At 44.1% G+C, this 17376-nt stretch overlaps 1 protein-coding gene across 1 annotated transcript in view; it reads right to left on the bottom strand.

The window, feature by feature from the left end:
- Positions 1 to 17376, bottom strand: part of LOC119450551 (transmembrane 9 superfamily member 1-like) — a 101720-nt gene that overhangs the window by 4807 nt on the left and 79537 nt on the right. The window contains exons 8-13 of the mRNA XM_037714047.2: positions 16886 to 17030; positions 14546 to 14671; positions 9532 to 9624; positions 8997 to 9107; positions 5930 to 6092; positions 4957 to 5148 (exon numbers count right to left, since the gene is read on the bottom strand). Of these exons, the coding sequence (XP_037569975.1) occupies positions 4957 to 5148; positions 5930 to 6092; positions 8997 to 9107; positions 9532 to 9624; positions 14546 to 14671; positions 16886 to 17030 (830 nt within the window). The remainder of the gene's footprint in view (positions 1 to 4956; positions 5149 to 5929; positions 6093 to 8996; positions 9108 to 9531; positions 9625 to 14545; positions 14672 to 16885; positions 17031 to 17376) is intronic.

The following is a 17376-nucleotide window of genomic DNA, read 5'->3' as shown; positions in this document are numbered from 1 at the left end:
TTTATTTTCACCACCATTGATTGCTTTTATCCATCAGCACTTCGACAGCATATGTACAAATTATTACAAGCAATCCTTCCCGTCTGAGGGGCTTTCAGCCACACAAGAGCATGCAGTAGACTTCAGACAGACCTTCAACCGAAGCTGTCTGATCTCTTATATTTTGAACATCGCCTGTGCAAATGCCCTTATTCATTACTGTGCAACACTCCACATTACTGTAAAGCACAGTGCAGGAACTGAACAAAGCATGTAGAGGCTGCAGCGCCTGTTGAAGACCCACTACACCACCTTGCTTGCACAAAAAGGCTGATCAAACATAATAAACAACTGTGAGGAGGCTTCTGCAAGCTCTCTGACCTGACAACCATTGAGCCTAAAGAATGCATGAGCCTAAGGAATGCAGTAAAAAAACAAACCATATGCCTGCTGCAATGAGTAAAAACAAATGCTCCCTTTACATTAGGAACTTACCCGTTTTCACATTTGCAACTCTACTGCTTTCTCTCATAGCATGGACACCATCAACATTGCCAACAAATCTTCATAATTTTAATTTTTTTTGCAAAATCCGACTTACAAAGCATATTTTGTATACTTCACATTTCTTTTTCTACTCTCAGTACTTATACTAAAATTAGCAAATTATTACTATCATTTGTGGTCCTTGAAGTGCTTCTTTGAAGTTTCACATACGAATTTTCAAAAATTGTCTGAGCAATTATTACTGCTATACATCCATTCAAAACACCAGTGATCAGGCTATAATTTTATGTATCGCAGTATATGTTGAGACTACTATGTCATGACACAAAATGTGAAAGCATAAAAGCACCGAAAATGAGCACATTTCTAGCGGTAACGAAAGAGTTAAATGGATGAACATACTATGGCAAGCATTCCAACATGGCGTGGGCGGTTCAACGCTGCTGAAAGTGCCGCTAGGCCTAATCTGCTATGCGACACCATAGCATACAGCGCTTCAAAAACAATCGCCGACGACCATAGAATGCATTGTTTTGAGGGTGCTCTATTTCTCATCGTATCCACCCGCACAAAAAAGGAGGATAGATTGCTATTCATGGCGTCCTGACTGTGAAGCGCCTGATGAGATTGAGCAGTCTTGCATGCAGTGCAGAAGCAGCCAGACACAGGCTCTGAGTTGAGCTTGCCTCGGATCGCAGCTCTCGTTTGTGCTACACATTTGGCAGTGGTTGTTGCTTGTCACGAAAGATAAAATTTGGACATTACTAACCACTGCTTCATGTGAAAAACAAACTGAAGCTCATATTTGTGCCACCGGTGGCAGCGACTTGCTCAGGCTGGGCGACCGGCACAGCAGGATGCTGGCCGGCCGGCTCCTTGCCGTTGTGGCATTGTGCGAGTGTTTATATGCGTCAGTGTGGGAAACTGCAATTTTGCAACCAGCGTCCGGAAAACGGCAGACAACAAGGTGCCATGCTGTGTGGTTGTACAATTAACACATAAACCCATTTAAATATTATGTATTTTAACTTCAATGTTTTCATCAATTTTTTTGATAGCGTTCAGTTTAAACGGCAGTATATGCGAAGTTCCATCATTTCACAACGTACTACGGCTATAATTTCGAATAGAACAGACTTTGGATACAACACTTCTTCCTCGCTGGACAGTTCATTCTACCAAGTGCTGACTGTATTCCTGCATATAAGTAAATCTTTACTTTCTTTTACTGTAATAAGCAACTATACGGATACCTTAGTCACACTCATGGCATCATGTCCTAGGTGTAAACTTGAAAAAACAATCTGAATGTAATGAACAAAGGTGACCTGCTCACAGGCCTACCCTGACTGTAATCTTTCCCGCTGTTTCTTTTATTTTCCTCCACATTTTTGTTTTGCTTTTTGTCTGAAAGTTGTGGTAGTGTCATGCACTACTCTATCTATTGATCCGTTGTTAACATTGCTAGTTTCCTGTTTAGGTGTTACAGTTTGCAAAGTGATATGCCCCGCGAAATGTTTTTACATTGTTATTTTGCATTTTGCCTGTCGTACATTTCTTGCTTTCAAGAGTTCAACTGCACTCGTGTTGACACCCTGCCAGCGTCAACAAATCTCTCAGCCACAAGTCAGAGCTGTGCGCTTGTGCCTTTTTTTAAGGGGCCCTGAACCACTTTTTGAACATAGGGAAACAACAGCACCCATCTGCGAATGAGGCTCCTGTGAACATGTGAGCCGAATATTATTGCGCTGCAAGCAGCAGGGAATTTACAATCTCGTGTCAAAAGCAGTGAACAGTAGCTTGTTCTCGCATCTGCAACATCGTCATCGAAAGCAGTTGGCCCACTAACGCTATTGGCTGATTTCGTGATCACAAGAACATTCTCAGTAAGACATACAGTCGAAACCACTTATAACAATATTCAAGTGCCACGAAAATTCCATTGTTATAACTGATCATTTTTATAACTGGGTTGCACAAAAATAAAATAAAAAAGAAATAGGGGGAACGCAGAGCTGTTGTGAGAAAGCTATTATGGCGGGGAGGCCGGTGCCCCTCCCCAGTGCCCCTCACTGTCGCCGTTGCTATTTCACGCAAGCACGTTCGCGACGATTGCCGCATCAGTTAGAAGTTCTGATGTTTTTAATGCATTGTCCGCACGCAGAAACTGCATCCTCGTAAACTGCGAACCAAAGTTCAGGCACAACTTCGTCAGTGGGAGCTTCGCAGGCTTGGTATAAGTGACTGCTGCCTCGGACAAAGCACGCTTTCCTAAAGCAGTTCCGCACCATAGAAGCACTTACTGCGGACCAGACATGAAATAAACTGCACGGCCATCAATAAATTGATCTTCAAGTCTGGTAGCTCCCTGCTTATCTGCATGGCGATGTACATCAACAAGACTAACTTATTCAGGACGTGGCGACGATACATGACCTTAAAATTGGCGATCACGCCGGCGTCCATGAGCTGCAAGCCTGCTGTTGTTTTTGGCCGCAGTATAAAAAAACGTTCATGCTTGAGAGCTTAGGCATGGAGTGGCGGGCACTACAATTACGTTGATCGAACGCCAAGGGCCACTCATGAAAAAGTTCTCGCGTCATCCATGCCTTGCAGTTAAGATAGTAGCATACCCGGTATCCTGACAACACCGCGGAAGCAGTGGGGATTTCTTGATTTCCCAATGACAAATGCGGGGCACTTGTTGCTCCCATCCATGTTGATGCACAAAAACAAAGTGAGGTGCCGCTTGCTGTTTTTGCTGCCCTACATGTCTCTCCTTTTGAGTGCATGCGTCTTGGATGGCAACATCTGGAAGAACAGTCCTGCTTTGTCACCATTATATATGTCAGTGTCAACGTAGTTGTTGAGGATGTGAGGCACCATTTCTTCCAACAACTTCTGTTTAGCTTCCATGTCAAGTGAAGCTACCTCGCCGGTGACGGCTTTGTAAACAATGCCGTGCCTCTCTTTGAAGCACTGTCCCCAGCCGCCACCTGGCTGGAAGTCCACAGTGTTGATGAGTAGGGCAAATTGCTTTGCCTTTGTGGCCTGAATTCATTACCTTTCGGCAAGGACACCCAGCAGCCAGACTTCCATCGTTATACAGTCGAACCTCGCTACAACGAAACTGATGGGATGCGTGAAAAATTTTGTTGAGACCTTTTCTTTCAGAAGCGGAAATTTCGTAATGGCGAAATCTGCCCCAAAACACTGTCATATTTGACTGCACACGTCACAAACATAATTTATTTCCGAAAAAAATTGGCCAACTTCGTTTGCCTCCATCCTTTGTACATCAGAGCCATGATGCGATGCTTGCACTTGGTCAGCAGCTGCATCGTGACGTCGTCATTGTGGGCGTCAATGAAATGGGCGTCAACGAATGACGTAAAATGCATCCATCACATCCACTGCAGGGGGCGGGGCCGATGCTTCTTGTGCGTCACTCTCATCATCCGACGACGCGTCGTCATGGCAAACCTCTTCAATTATGAACTTGTCATTTAACTCTTCATGAGTCATTACGTCCGCATCAACGGCGATGTATTCGTCTATGCTGATGTCCATTGCCACATTTGCAGTGCCCGGAAGGGCAGCCCACACCGTAGGAGCTTCTGTGTAGGGTGGCTCCACTCTGAAATAGTCGTCTTCCTTGTCAATTGTCGAGTTTGCCGTCACTTCAGTGTCAGGCTTAAAGCTGGTGTGCACAAGGCAATTTTCTATTATGCTTTGCCGAGTCGCCGTCCACGCCTCGGCAATCATTTGTAGGGCCGTTGCCCCTGCGATGGCGTGATCTAGAATGGGAACGGACTGGCTGTGGCTCCACGCCTTATCACAAAGAGGCCAGCTGCATTGTCATCACCACCACCAAACAATGACGCCCCTCTAGGAGTTTGTTTATAGGTGGTACAGTGGGCACACCTTTTCGGTGAAACTAAGTGATGTGGATGTACGAAAAGTTACAGGCTGTTGGCGTTATGCTTATTTTATTGTAAAACAAATTTTGATGCCCAGCTCCACTGAATGAAAATTTAGTTGAAGTGAAAACAAGCCCAAAAAATGGTTCATTGTGGCGATAACTTTGATGCATTGAATTCTAGGCTAGTTGACGGGGAATTATAAATATTTTGTTGAAGCGAAAATTTTGTTGAAGTGGCGTTCGTTGTAGCTGGGTTCAACTGTAACGGATAATGCAGCATGGGGGCATTGAAGTAAGTGGATTATTTCACCATAGAAAACATACAAATGTTGATGGTGCAGCAGCTTCTCATTGCTATAACCGATATATTTTAAAGACTGGCATCATTATAACTTGGTTCAACTGTAATTGCTGATTTTGAGTTACTTGAATGAAAAATATATATGTTTGCGATCTCAAAAAGACTGAAAAATAATTTCATCTTTGCATTGTGTGTAGCTGTGTCTGTGAGTTGAGGAACGCGTGGAGAAAAGCATCAGTGCACTGACCCGCCAGTGCAGATGGCCTTCCACCACCAGTGGTAGTCCTCTGAGGAGAGCTGGAAGTAGGTGAGCACCACTGCTATGCTGGCTGTCACACTGAAGAGGATCAGCGCCACCACCAGGAGGATGCCGTACAGCGTGTACTGCTCTCGGCCCCACACGGTCGAGAAGATGTAGTACAGCTCCACCGAGATGGCGCTGCATGCAGAGTGAAGAGAGTAGCAAGTGCTTAGACTTCTGAAGAAAAGCAGGCAATCAGTGTTCACCAATCCTTCTCATTAATCTGTCTTACGAACACGCGTGTTCATGAATGTGTTACATTCCTGGCTTCAACTAAAATACGAACTAGGCATTGTAGAAGGCGAGGCCTTGCTGCTACCAGCTAGTCCGAAGTGTTCATCTAACATATAGCTGAATTAACATTTCATAACTTGCAACTAAACCGAAGCCAATCTCGGAGGCTATGCTTTTGGGTACTGCAAGCACCGAAAGTGATTGTAGAAGTAGGATCATGGTCACCATCCATTATTTTTTTTTGCATGTGCATCTCAGCACTTAGCCCGAGATAGTTTCTACAGGCTTTCTGTGATTTGTGATGCTTTCATCCCACAAGTGAAAAAGCTGAGGATACAATGCAACAGTGACGCTCTATCTGTGCCGTTGGGTGCCAGAGCTTGCAAAGCAAGACACTGGAGGTGGTTCCTAACTGTTTCGAAGCAGTTGACACAGCAGTAGTTCCACAGTTTCTGACTTCGTACAACACGTGGCCGTTGGTGGGGGGGCCTAAAGGCAGTGATTTCAAATTGAAAGCCCAGTATTTCTGTGTGTATAACCACATTGGGCCCTCTACTCTGTCACACCAATACACTGGGGAATAGTTGGAGGACTGTCATGGCCCCTTTAAGCTACATTGACAAGGATAAGCAGCACATTACCAAATAACCCAGAACCAGAACAACAGACTCAGCCACTGGCTTACCTGAAGGGCAGGAAGCCACCGACAAAGCAATGGATGGGCAGCGAGTGGTACCACGGCACAGGCGGCACCCCCCGTGCAATCAGCTTGGCTCGGCAGGGGGCCTCAAAGGGGCCCGCACAGTTCTTGCCCAGGATGCCACCCATCAAGGTCAGCGGGTAGCCACCTACATCACCATGCAAGAATAATCCATGCGTCATTTTCTCAAAGCTGTCACAGTAATTTGACGACAGAGCAACAGAAAATGCACTGAGATCAGAGCCCAGTACTGCCCGCATACGAGGTGGATGCTCTACCACTAGGCCACCACTGCGGTAAAAGTATGTCTGCCAGTCATGTGCCAGCAATTTCACAACACGTGGGTATCTTTCCTAAGCGTTGAGGATGGCCGAACACCAGACCAAGGAGCAAGACTGTACCTATTTTATCGGTAGGTGCACAACAATGACTGTGTGTCTGAACGTCTCCCAGGCCCACAGTGGATGTTCAACCAAGGGTGTAAGTAGTTGGAGTGCTTCTATTATGTAAGAGCGTTTCCCAATTAGCTGGCATTTGGTGTTGGTCACTTGTGGTACCGATCACATTGATGACGATACAATCGCCAGAAGCAAATCGCTGCTGGCATTTAGGTAAGAGATTTGTGAATACAGGGTCAGCCTTTCTTCCCTAGATGCAATAGTGACCCAGCTATTCCTATGTATCGTATAACAGTTAAACCTCAATGTAATGAAATTCTCGATATAACAAAATATTTAACTTACATAACTTCGTGTCCATAGAACAATATGTATTTAGAACCTCAACATAACGAAGTGTGTTTATACACAATTTCAATATAGTCAAACCTCGATACAACGAACCTCGACTTAACAAAATTCGCAATGTAACAAACTATTTTTATTTCCCCATCTTAGTTCTATTGAATTAACAAAACCTCGATATAACGCAATGCTTGATATAACGAAGTTTTCCAATGCAAGTACAACTTCGTTATATCGAGGTTTGACTATATCACGAAATTTCACTGACATCATGAAGGAATACCGAGAAAATAAATGGAAATTTCTGCAGACGCAGATAGTCAAATGGTTGAATTACAAGCGGCTGCTTGCGAAAACACCTTTCAAATTGCGCGCCACACGACCAAGAGCGACCGCCAAAACTGAGCTGCGTCATGTTCCATATGAAGTCCAAGTGTGATAAGATCCTATGGCACCCGGCGCACTGTACGCTTTGAGTGCGAGTGGAAGCCTGTGAGGGTAAGCCGAGAAGGAAGGTGGCTTGACGAGCACCGTCTTCCCAAGTAAGCAAGGAGAAAGGGGGGGAGGGAAGCGAGCTCGCGGTAATGCCATCAAGCAAGTGCGAGGGGAGGTGAGGGGGTGGAAGTGGGGGGCAGGTTGCTGCGTGTCTTCTTTTCTAGTGCAGCCATGGCTACGCATGGCTGTCAGTGTGGCTGAGCGCATACACAGCCCATACCCTGTTTTAGAGGCAATCTTCCGCGTGTGCAAAGAGTGGGCGTGCCAAGATGACTCGGCATCATGTGAGCTGTCTTCCAGCGTGTTTAGTACTGGAGGTGGCTTAATCTCGGGTTTCAGAGACACGTTGAAGCAAGAGGCAGACGAAGCATTCGTTCCCCCCTGTTGGCGCTTTTCATGATAGTGTCGTCCCACTACGAGCAACACTATCAGCTGTGAGGGCAGAGTCGATGGGGAAAATGTGGCTGGCTTCATTTCGTATCGCTGATGTGAAGATATCGTCGACGCAACATGAAACCCTATCTTTCGTTGCCAAATCTCATTTAACAAACAGAATTTCTTTCTCATTAAAATTTGCTTTTCTTCCAATTGCCCGATAATTCTGAAAATTTTGCAGCCCCTTCCGCGTTAAAAAAATCTATCATCGACTGTACTTAATTGCATAAAAGATTGAATTTCTATTTAACATTTCAACATAACAATGCAAATTTCTGATTTTAGTGATTTCGTTATATCAAGATTTAACTGCACTGACAAGGCTCAAACCATTCAAAGTGGCAGAACAGATTCCCCCTTTTTTTTTCTCCTTCCTTTTATTTACAGTGCAAAAATTTGCACTGTTATCTCGTCAGAAATAGAAAATCATGTCAGGTCAGGTGCCCAAATAAAATAATTAGTATATTACAGTCATAAAAAAAAACTACTATTAGCAAGGCACCTCACACTAATCAGATTTGGTTGACTAGTATTTCTAGAGCCACCACTTGCCAGTAGTGGCTTCTGGAACTCACTCTAGCCCTCGTCTAGTGATATGCACAGTAAATATTTTGAACACCACCACGCTCTTCAATGCAAATGTGTCAGGCTTTGGTGAAACGAGCAGGCTGCAGCTGATACGGTGCAGGTAAGACATATAATACAGTCGACTTTCAATCAATTCAGCACTGGCTTAACTGAGCTGTCTTTTGATTTTGCTTGAACTTCATGATTTGTACTTTATGACTAGCCAATTTTGCTTGTCCAGTCGAGCCTCAATCAGCCTTTTTCATGGATACAAAGAATGCCTGTGCGAGGCTCCTTGCATGAGGAATGTGCTGGCCTTGCATGAAGAACAAACCTTGCAAAAACCTTGCAAAAACCTTGCATGTGTTCAAATTGGCGAAAAAACTCACAGATACTGATGCTTCACTCAAGTGACTGTAAAGTGATATCACTACGAGATCCTATCATTTGATGATTATTTATCAACATCCGCATCATTTCTCCTATCTTGCAGTCATCTGAGTTATGGCCTCGTGATCTACTGCTACTGTCCATCTACTGCTGTTTGCGGTGGATGGAATGGATGGTTAATCGGATACTGACTTCAATAAAAACCTCGCGATATCTGCCCGGCTGACAGCCTCGAAGCTATATGTCTTGTCTGCTCTTTCATGACCCATGTCTCGTGCTGTTTTTTCATCATGCAGTTGTAGCAAACAGATAAAGTTTGAATGCTATTGCAGTTTACCAATGTTTTGGTGATGTTACAACTCTCAATTTCGGTTGCTCTATCATACTCGTAACTCAGAGTATGCCCACAGCATTATACTTACAGCAGATCCAGACTAACAGGAGCAACATGACGGTTGTCGCTGGCAGAGCCTGGGTGGAGTGGTAGACCCATGCAGTTGAGTTCTGGATGCTCCACACGAGAAACAGAGGGACTGTTCAGAGAAAGAAACAGGATGATACAGAAGAACTTAATACAGCAGAAGTATACAGCCGACAGTGTTCCAGCACTATGCGAAAATAGCAAGCTTGGCGCAACACCAGACACGCTGTTGGCCATATACACTGATGCACCAGGTGCTGAGTCATGCAAAATCTCGAAAAGTGATCGTATCCCCAAAAGTAATCACTTGAGGACAATGCGCCTGTACTGAGAGGTTGCACTGGTCTCTTCTTCTGTTTTATTTATTCTTGTCGGTACGCCCTGTGACACATGTGCGACCACTGCCTTGATGTTTGCAACACATGAAGTGGCACAACTTTCTCCTCCCTGCTGTGTAATGTCCAGTAGCAACCTACAGCTACTGAACTTAACAAAATAAAATAAGCAAAATGTCCCCTCAATAATATAGCACTTACTGAAGAAGAGGCAGGAGACCAGGTTGATGTTTGTGACCCAGTTGGTTCCCCCCATCTGTCGGTACATCTTGGAAGACACAAAGCCCGCTATGCCTGCAATAAAGAGGGCAAGAGTGCAGCTCCTCAACACATTACATCAACAGATGCACCATTAGACTATGGTGACAATGAAATGCCAACAATAAGAGAAGCTTCACAAATGTTGGCAATGTTGATGACGTCTGTTGCTGTCATATCTACTGATATTGGCCACTTATGCAATGGTCATTGGCACATCTTAGCCATCACATGCCGTTTTCATTAGGATTGCCCATTCTGTGTGGTGAAGGTAAGAAAGAAAGAAAAAAAAAAGGGGTAACAGAACTATAGTATAAAAGTACTATAAATAATTATTACTAGATTTGGCCCCTGCATGAGCTTTTGGATGTTCTTGCCAAGTGAATCAAATTCAGAAAGTCAGTTTGTGACTATCTAAAAGTGTAGCCTAACGACCAATACTCTGAGTAAAAGAAGAAAATGACAAAGGGGAATACATCAGTGAAAAATTTTCTAAGTTTCTAAATGTGTTCATTAAGTTTTACTTTTTTTTTTGCTATTGCCAAACATTTTTTTTTATTCTTTCTCTTTTTGAATCTGAGGTCGGGGCCCTAGTCAGGTGGCTTTTGGCACCTTTTATCTTGGCTCTTTTGGTTATCGGTATAGGAAGTTACGAATCAGTAAAAACAACTTAACATTTCCTTTTGTCAAGTTGGCCTTAAATGCTCGAAGAATATTCAATGCTACCCAACGGGCCATGAAAATCTGGTGGACATCCGAATTATATCCGGACGTCCACGTCCAGAGCCGTTTATATAGCCCCAGGATTACCCAGGGACGTTGTGTTGCGGTTATTTTGAACGTCCGTTTTATTTTTAATCTCGAACATCCGAAGGATATCTGCACTGAATTTTATGCGGACGTCATGCTTCAGACGAGAGAGGGACATCCATGGGACATCATCTATTCGATTATTTCTCAACAGTTTCTGCACTGCCTATGGTGCAAGCGGCATCTGCAATGGACATCGCATAAAGTCTTGATCGTGAATTCATAGAATTCTTGCTAAACTGTGTTAAACTATACCAGCTTGATGTGAGTTTTCATTTTGTAAGTGAAAAAATTGTAAGCGAAATAAAGCTAACCCAACTGAAATCATTTTACAGATTTTTCACTGATATTATGTTATTAAAGTTTATGTTCATGTTACAAAACATGTACCAGTTTGATGTAAGTTCCCAGATTCAAAATGAAAAAGCTGTGACATCTGTTTACTGTAATACCTAAGTTAGCTGAAGTTATTTTTGAGGCAGCTGCGATCGTCATTGTGTATGTCATTTTGTGTCAAGAGAGTGTTTGTTCATATTAGAAAAAGTGCTTTGCAATTTTTTGAATAAAAGAATATAGATCACTGCCTCATATACTGTGACACTCCCTTTTGAGTCTGTGATATCTTAGTTGCAGCATATGTACATTGTGAGAGAATCCAGGCAACTGAATGCTGCAACAGTATTAATCCTGACAGGTACGTACCAAGGGGTCCAATATGGTGTAGTGCAAACTATACATATACATCTCTGCTAAAGCAATTAAACCAAAGCGTGTCCGATGAACATCCCCAAGTTTCAATAATAGGTTCCTGTGGATGTCCAATGGATGTACTGAAAAGGCCCAAGTGCATGGTTTTGCATGTCGCTGTAACGTCCGAATGTACGGTTCTGGCAGCCATCGGACGTTCGACAGACTGCCAGTTTTCTTGCGCATAAGCGTCCTATGGAGGTCCATTGTAAATCCGGTGGATTTCTGTGGATCTTCGATTAACATCCTCATCATCATCATCATCAGCCTATATTTTATGTCCACTGCAGGACGAAGGCCTCTCCCTGCGATCTCCAATTACCCCTGTCTTGCGCTAGCGTATTCCAACTTGCGCCTGCAAATTTCCTAACTTCATCATCCCATCTGGTTTTCTGCCGACCTCGACTGCGCTTCCCTTCTCTTGGTATCCATTCTGTAACCCTAATGGTCCACCGGTTATCCATCCTACGCATTACATGGCCTGCCCAGCTCCATTTCTTCCGCTTAATGTCAACTAGAATATCGGCTATCCCCGTTTGTTCTCTGATCCACACCGCTCTCTTCCTGTCTCTTAACGTTAGTCCTAAGATTTTTCGTTCCATCGCTCTTTGTGCGGTCCTTAACTTGTGCTCGAGCTTCTTTGTTAACCTCCAAGTTTCTGCCCCATATGTTAGCACCGGTAGAATGCAATGATTGTACACTTTTCTTTTCAACGACAGTGGTAAGCTCCCAGTCAGGATTTGGTAATGCCTGCCGTATGCACTCCAACCCAATTTTATTCTTCTGTAAATTTCGTTCTCGTGATCAGGGTCCCCTGTGAGTAATTGACCTAGATAAACGTACTCCTTTACAGACTCTAGAGGCTGACTGGCGATCCTGAATTCTTGTTCCCTTGCCCGGCTATTGAACATTATCTTTGTCTTCTGCATATTCATCTTCAACCCAATTCTTACACTTTCTCGATTAAGGTCCTCAATCATTTGTTGTAATTCGTCTCCAATGTTGCTGAATAGGACAATGTCATCTGCAAACCGAAGGTTGCTGAGATATTCGCCGTTGATCCTCACTCCTAAGCCTTCCCAGTCTAACAGCTTGAATACTTCTTCTAAGCATGCAGTGAATAGCATTGGAGAGATTGTGTCTCCTTGCCTGACCCCTTTCTTGATAGGAATCTTTCTACTTTTCTTGTGGAGAACCAAGGTAGCTGTGGAATCCTTGTAGATGTTTGCTAAGATATTCACGTATGCCTCCTGTACTCCTTGATTACGCAATGCCTCTATGACTGCTGGTATCTCTACTGAATCAAATGCCTTTTCATAATCTATGAAAGCCATGTAGAGAGGTTGATTGTACTCTGCAGATTTCTCGATTACCTGATTTATGACATGGATATGATCCATCGATGAACATACATATGTCCAAAACTGACTGACCAGTGGACGTCTACCGGAGTTTCATTGCCCATTGGGTATGCAAAGATACTCAGTATCGCAAAGGTTTACTCATTCTTGGCACATCAATCATAAAAAAACTGAGTGATCCAAGCATGCAGTGTTGTTATAGCTTTTATATAATGATGTTGCTTGTTATAACTGTAAGTTGAATGAAGAACAAAAGTAACTCAGAAGCAATTTTGACACTACACTGAGAGTTTCTCACAACACTGCGTAGCAGCACTACATGTAGCTGCAATTTAACAGTGATGTTTCAAACCCAGACATGTTTAAATGGTTCAAAGGTTTTTAGAGAAGTCATGGTGAACTTTTTAAACTGCCTCTCAAGTCACAACAGTGTGCCTTGTTGGGAAATGTGTCTGGCTAATAAGTGCAGCCATAGTCCCTCAATACTTTTTCTGGTCACGAAACTCCGCCATCACTCTATGTCGCATGAAGCCACCGCGCTGCAGCGCCACCGCAGCTGAGAGGCCACCAAGGAGGCCACCTTTCTCCGTGTTAAACCCGGAGAGACTGCAGATGCGGCCGGCGTGGGCTAAAAGATTGGATGCGTACTTTATATTTGTACGTGCGTGTGTGCGTGCACGTGCATGCGTGTATGTGTGCGTGCGTGCACGTGCGCGATTCTACATTTGCTTCAAATAAAGCTCGCGATTCAAATACTATTATGCATCGCAATTTGCCAAGGAGGTATGGTACTGAGTGCAACGGTACGGCAATCCTTGTCACTCTGTTCGTGTAAGTTAGAGATTAAGCGCAGTGCTGAGTCAGTTGGGCATATTAATTCGTTTGTGTTTTTATAGGGTATATTGACAACGAAAATTGGGTTTGAAACTTTGTCGCACATTTGGAATAATATGCACGAAAACTAGCAAAGCTTGCAATACATGAAAATGACAATACTTTCCTTCAAGCAATCATTTCATTCACGGCTATGATCTACCGATTTACCTGTTCCAAACTAATTCTGACGTCCTAGAACATTCTATGGTACGTGCGATTAGAATCTGTCACCATCGCCTGAACGGCTCGAGTGCAATCGGAATTTGGTAACAGCACACGACCTTGAAGTCAGGTTGTCGTTTACTGGCAACGCCACGCCGCTAATGTCTTATTCTTTGTACAGCTCATAAAAGTGGCATAAAAGTTTTTAATTGAAGTCGGTTGGGCCAACTAATGACAGATTTCTCAGTAAGAAGAATTCTATGCGCGTCGTCTGCTGACACACGGAGAATGTTTACTTTTTGTTCGTGCCTTGATTTCAGTTAGAAAACACTCTCAGATGCTCAAGTTTGGATACTGTAACTGCTATGACAAAATAGAATGTAAATAAAATCGAAAAGAAGCTGGGCTTTCGGCCGCAACGTGACCAGAGAAGAAAAAATACCGCCGCCGCCCACGGCGGCCACTTGGCTAGTTGGCCTTTCTTTTACTATGGCACCCCTAGTGGCAGGCGCTGGCTTTATATTAAACTGAAGCGGGAGCTTCGTGACCAGAAAAAGCTATTAAGGGACTATGGTGCAGCCTAGCAGATGATGCTCACATTATGAGGTGCTTTATGCCCACACCCTTGCCTGTTTTGCTGCCAAACCATGACAAGCAGCAAATCAGGGTGGTTTCTCTGTGTCTGTATGTTATTATAGAAAAATAACAAAGAGCTGTACATGTGACTTTAACAACATACACATTATTGATGTCTCCAAGAAACAAACAAGGTTGTTTAGTGACAACCCTTCCGCTAAATTCAAGAAGGCTAAATTTGGAGCAGTAGTTTCCAGGGTTAGGTTGGGCTCTTAAGCTTTGTCCCAACCTCTGTCATGTTTGTTGATGTTAACAGCAGAGAAATGCTGAAGAATAAAAGTGAAGGCCACCTGCAGGACATAACCTCAAATTTGTAATATGGTTTACACCCCCTGAAGGAAAATAAAGCGATGGTAGCTCCTTACAGGATGTTAATGCATAGAGGACACAGATGGCTGTGTTCATGGAACCATGGTTGTGCACATTGAACACACTTAGCAGGGCCATGAGCAGCACCCCCAGAGCAATGCACAGGAACTGTGTGCCAACACCTGCACAAAAGGAAAGAGAAAATGAAATGATAATGCAGCAACCATTGCCTAAACTGTTGCATGAGATCATGGCCCAACCTTTATGTGACAATATGTCATCGAAGATGATGACCCAGGACACAGCAAACGAAAGGGATGCCGATGAGCATTAACTGGCTAGCGGTCCCTGAACAACGCTTACTGATTTTGCGCTTATTGATTTTGCACTGGTGCAGCAAAACCTCATTAATATAACTTGAAAGATCTGGTAAATCAGGCTCATCAACTGAACCACGCAAACATACACATTATTAAATGGCATCAAACACTTGTTAATCCAGAGGTACTTCGTTATACACCAATACATAGGACAAGCCCTAGGGCATGTCGAGTGGTGAAGGTCCCATTAGCGGTGCTAGTGTCTGATTGAAACAGAGGGGTGAAATGCGCTCTGCCACAATCATAACTCGGAAGAAAGACGTACTGTACAAGTATGCACATGGAGCATGCAAAGCATATTGGAAAGCTTCATGCCTTTTTTATTTATTTCTTGTGTTTGCACCACACATGGTGCTGCACTGGCTGTGTGCCTGCATGACTACATTCCATTCTGAACAAAAATTGCTGCATTTTTCAAGAAAGAACAAAATGCCTTGTATAATGATGCGAATTTTTATTGCGATAGCAATTATATGGACACTCAAAGCGGATTTCTGCCGTCGTCGTCGCCGTGAGGTTCCGTATGACGTCAATGGCAATTAAATAGTCGCCGCGCGCCGTATGCACGCAAGGGACGCGCGCTTTCACAGGGAGCAAACACGTGAGGGACGTGTGTTTTCACGGGGAGTGAACACACGACGGAGAGCAAACGCGCATTCTGCACCATGCTCCTTGAAGGGCTGCAGAATTAAGCGTCTCTTTCCTCCTTTACAATCACCATATATATAGAGCAACGCGACTTCTTCCGTTGTGCGAAAGGCCATGGGGGGACGGGAGGGAGGGAGGGGAGGCGACATTTAGCTGCGGTACCAAATGCGTAATTATATAAAAATGTTGCGAGGCGAGAAGGTGGTAAAGACTTCTGACGCTGCTCGACGAGTGCCTCGTTCTGATCTCGTCGAAAACCTCCGAACCGACCCCAGAGGCACCAGCAACAGTCACCAACGCCGCGCACGTTCGGTGTGAATGCGGGCAAAACGTCGACGGTGTCGACAACAGTTCTGAGCATTGCTGGTGCTGCTACATGTCCAAATTTCTACAGCTGATAAAACTACTATCCTTACTCTGTATAGCTCTCTACTAATTTGATATCGCAATTGATACTTTGCCTTTCGGGTGAAACTGCGACATTTTTTAAACCTAGCTGTATATCTAGAATAGAACTCTTGCATGCAGAGATTAACACTAGGAACACACTACGAGATGACATATACAATGACGCAAGTGATTCTTAGTGTAACTTAGTGGGAATCAAGGCATGACCTGCGGCCGACACATGGGTGTTTGCTCATTATTTCGTCCCTGCTCCTCTTTCCTTCCCACTCAAGGTGGGATGGAGGTGGCAGACGGCTTGTCATTCAGCTTTTGCTCTGCCTCAGAAGGTCCAGCGGGCAGTTTCTACTGGACCAAGTTTTGATGGGATTTGAGCCCTCACAATGGTTGTGCATGGGCCGACTGTCAGGTTAAACCATGGAGATATCTTGTAGAGAATACATGGGGGTATACAATTTTCCTCTAGTCTAACAGCCCTTTCGGGAATTGCTGGTACTCAAGCTCGTCTATGGCGTCTTCCACCTAAGGCGGGCGCAAAACTTGAGGTGCTCCTTTCTGAACGATAAGTAGTAGAGCAGTGCCTGCGTGGTCCTCCTACGCTGGGCCAAGCTCATTAGAGGCAAGTGCTGATGAATATTGGTTTACACTCTCACGAAAATGCCCTTTATCACGTGAACACAGTGTAGGGAAGGGGAGTATTCCTCCCTCAGTGACAGGCTAGCAGTGCCCATTCTGTGTATCCGCCCTTCGTGCAGCAACATTTGCTACTTGTGACGCCCAGCATTGTATGCAATTACAATATTGGGTGTCGCTAGAGACAGTTCACATTTGAAGCAGTGGACCAGTCAACCCAGGGCGTGGCTGATACAGCCCTGTGGCTTGCTCAAGCTTGAAGCGGTGGGGGTCAGTACTCCTCCTCTGACAAGTGTAGAAAGATATCACAACTTGATCAGGCGAACTTACCCAGAATAGCACAGAGGAGGTTCTTGTAAGGAGGAAACCTAAAGACATCTGCATGGATGATCTTCCAGCCATACTCTTCCACATCCATTTCGGCCTTGCTTTCCATCGAGTTATAGCGAGCAATGTCGTTCTTAAGGACACGTGTCTGCAATGGAAGCAAATGCAGAACCATGGTGACAAGATTTACAATTAGCATTGCAAACCACTAACACTCCTACAACTGTTGCATGGTGAACAATGCGTAAAGAAGCCGCAAGAGCAAAAGCAGTATGTAAAAAAAAACAAAGTGTATGAATGTGATCCCATTATGTATTAAAGAGCAATGTGCCACTTGTATGCACAACAAGGAAGCAAGAAACATGTAACTGGTTAGGGAGGATAGGTTTATATCCTAATTGTTAATGCCTACAATGAGCTGTGCAAAATATTAGTCAAATGTAACAATGCAAAGAGAGAGAGGAGAAAAAAAAAAAACGAAAACAAATTTTGTT

Source organism: Dermacentor silvarum, chromosome 4, assembly GCF_013339745.2.
Source record: "Dermacentor silvarum isolate Dsil-2018 chromosome 4, BIME_Dsil_1.4, whole genome shotgun sequence".
Lineage (NCBI taxonomy): Eukaryota > Metazoa > Arthropoda > Arachnida > Ixodida > Ixodidae > Dermacentor > Dermacentor silvarum.
This window is presented reverse-complemented; position numbering and strand designations above follow the sequence as displayed.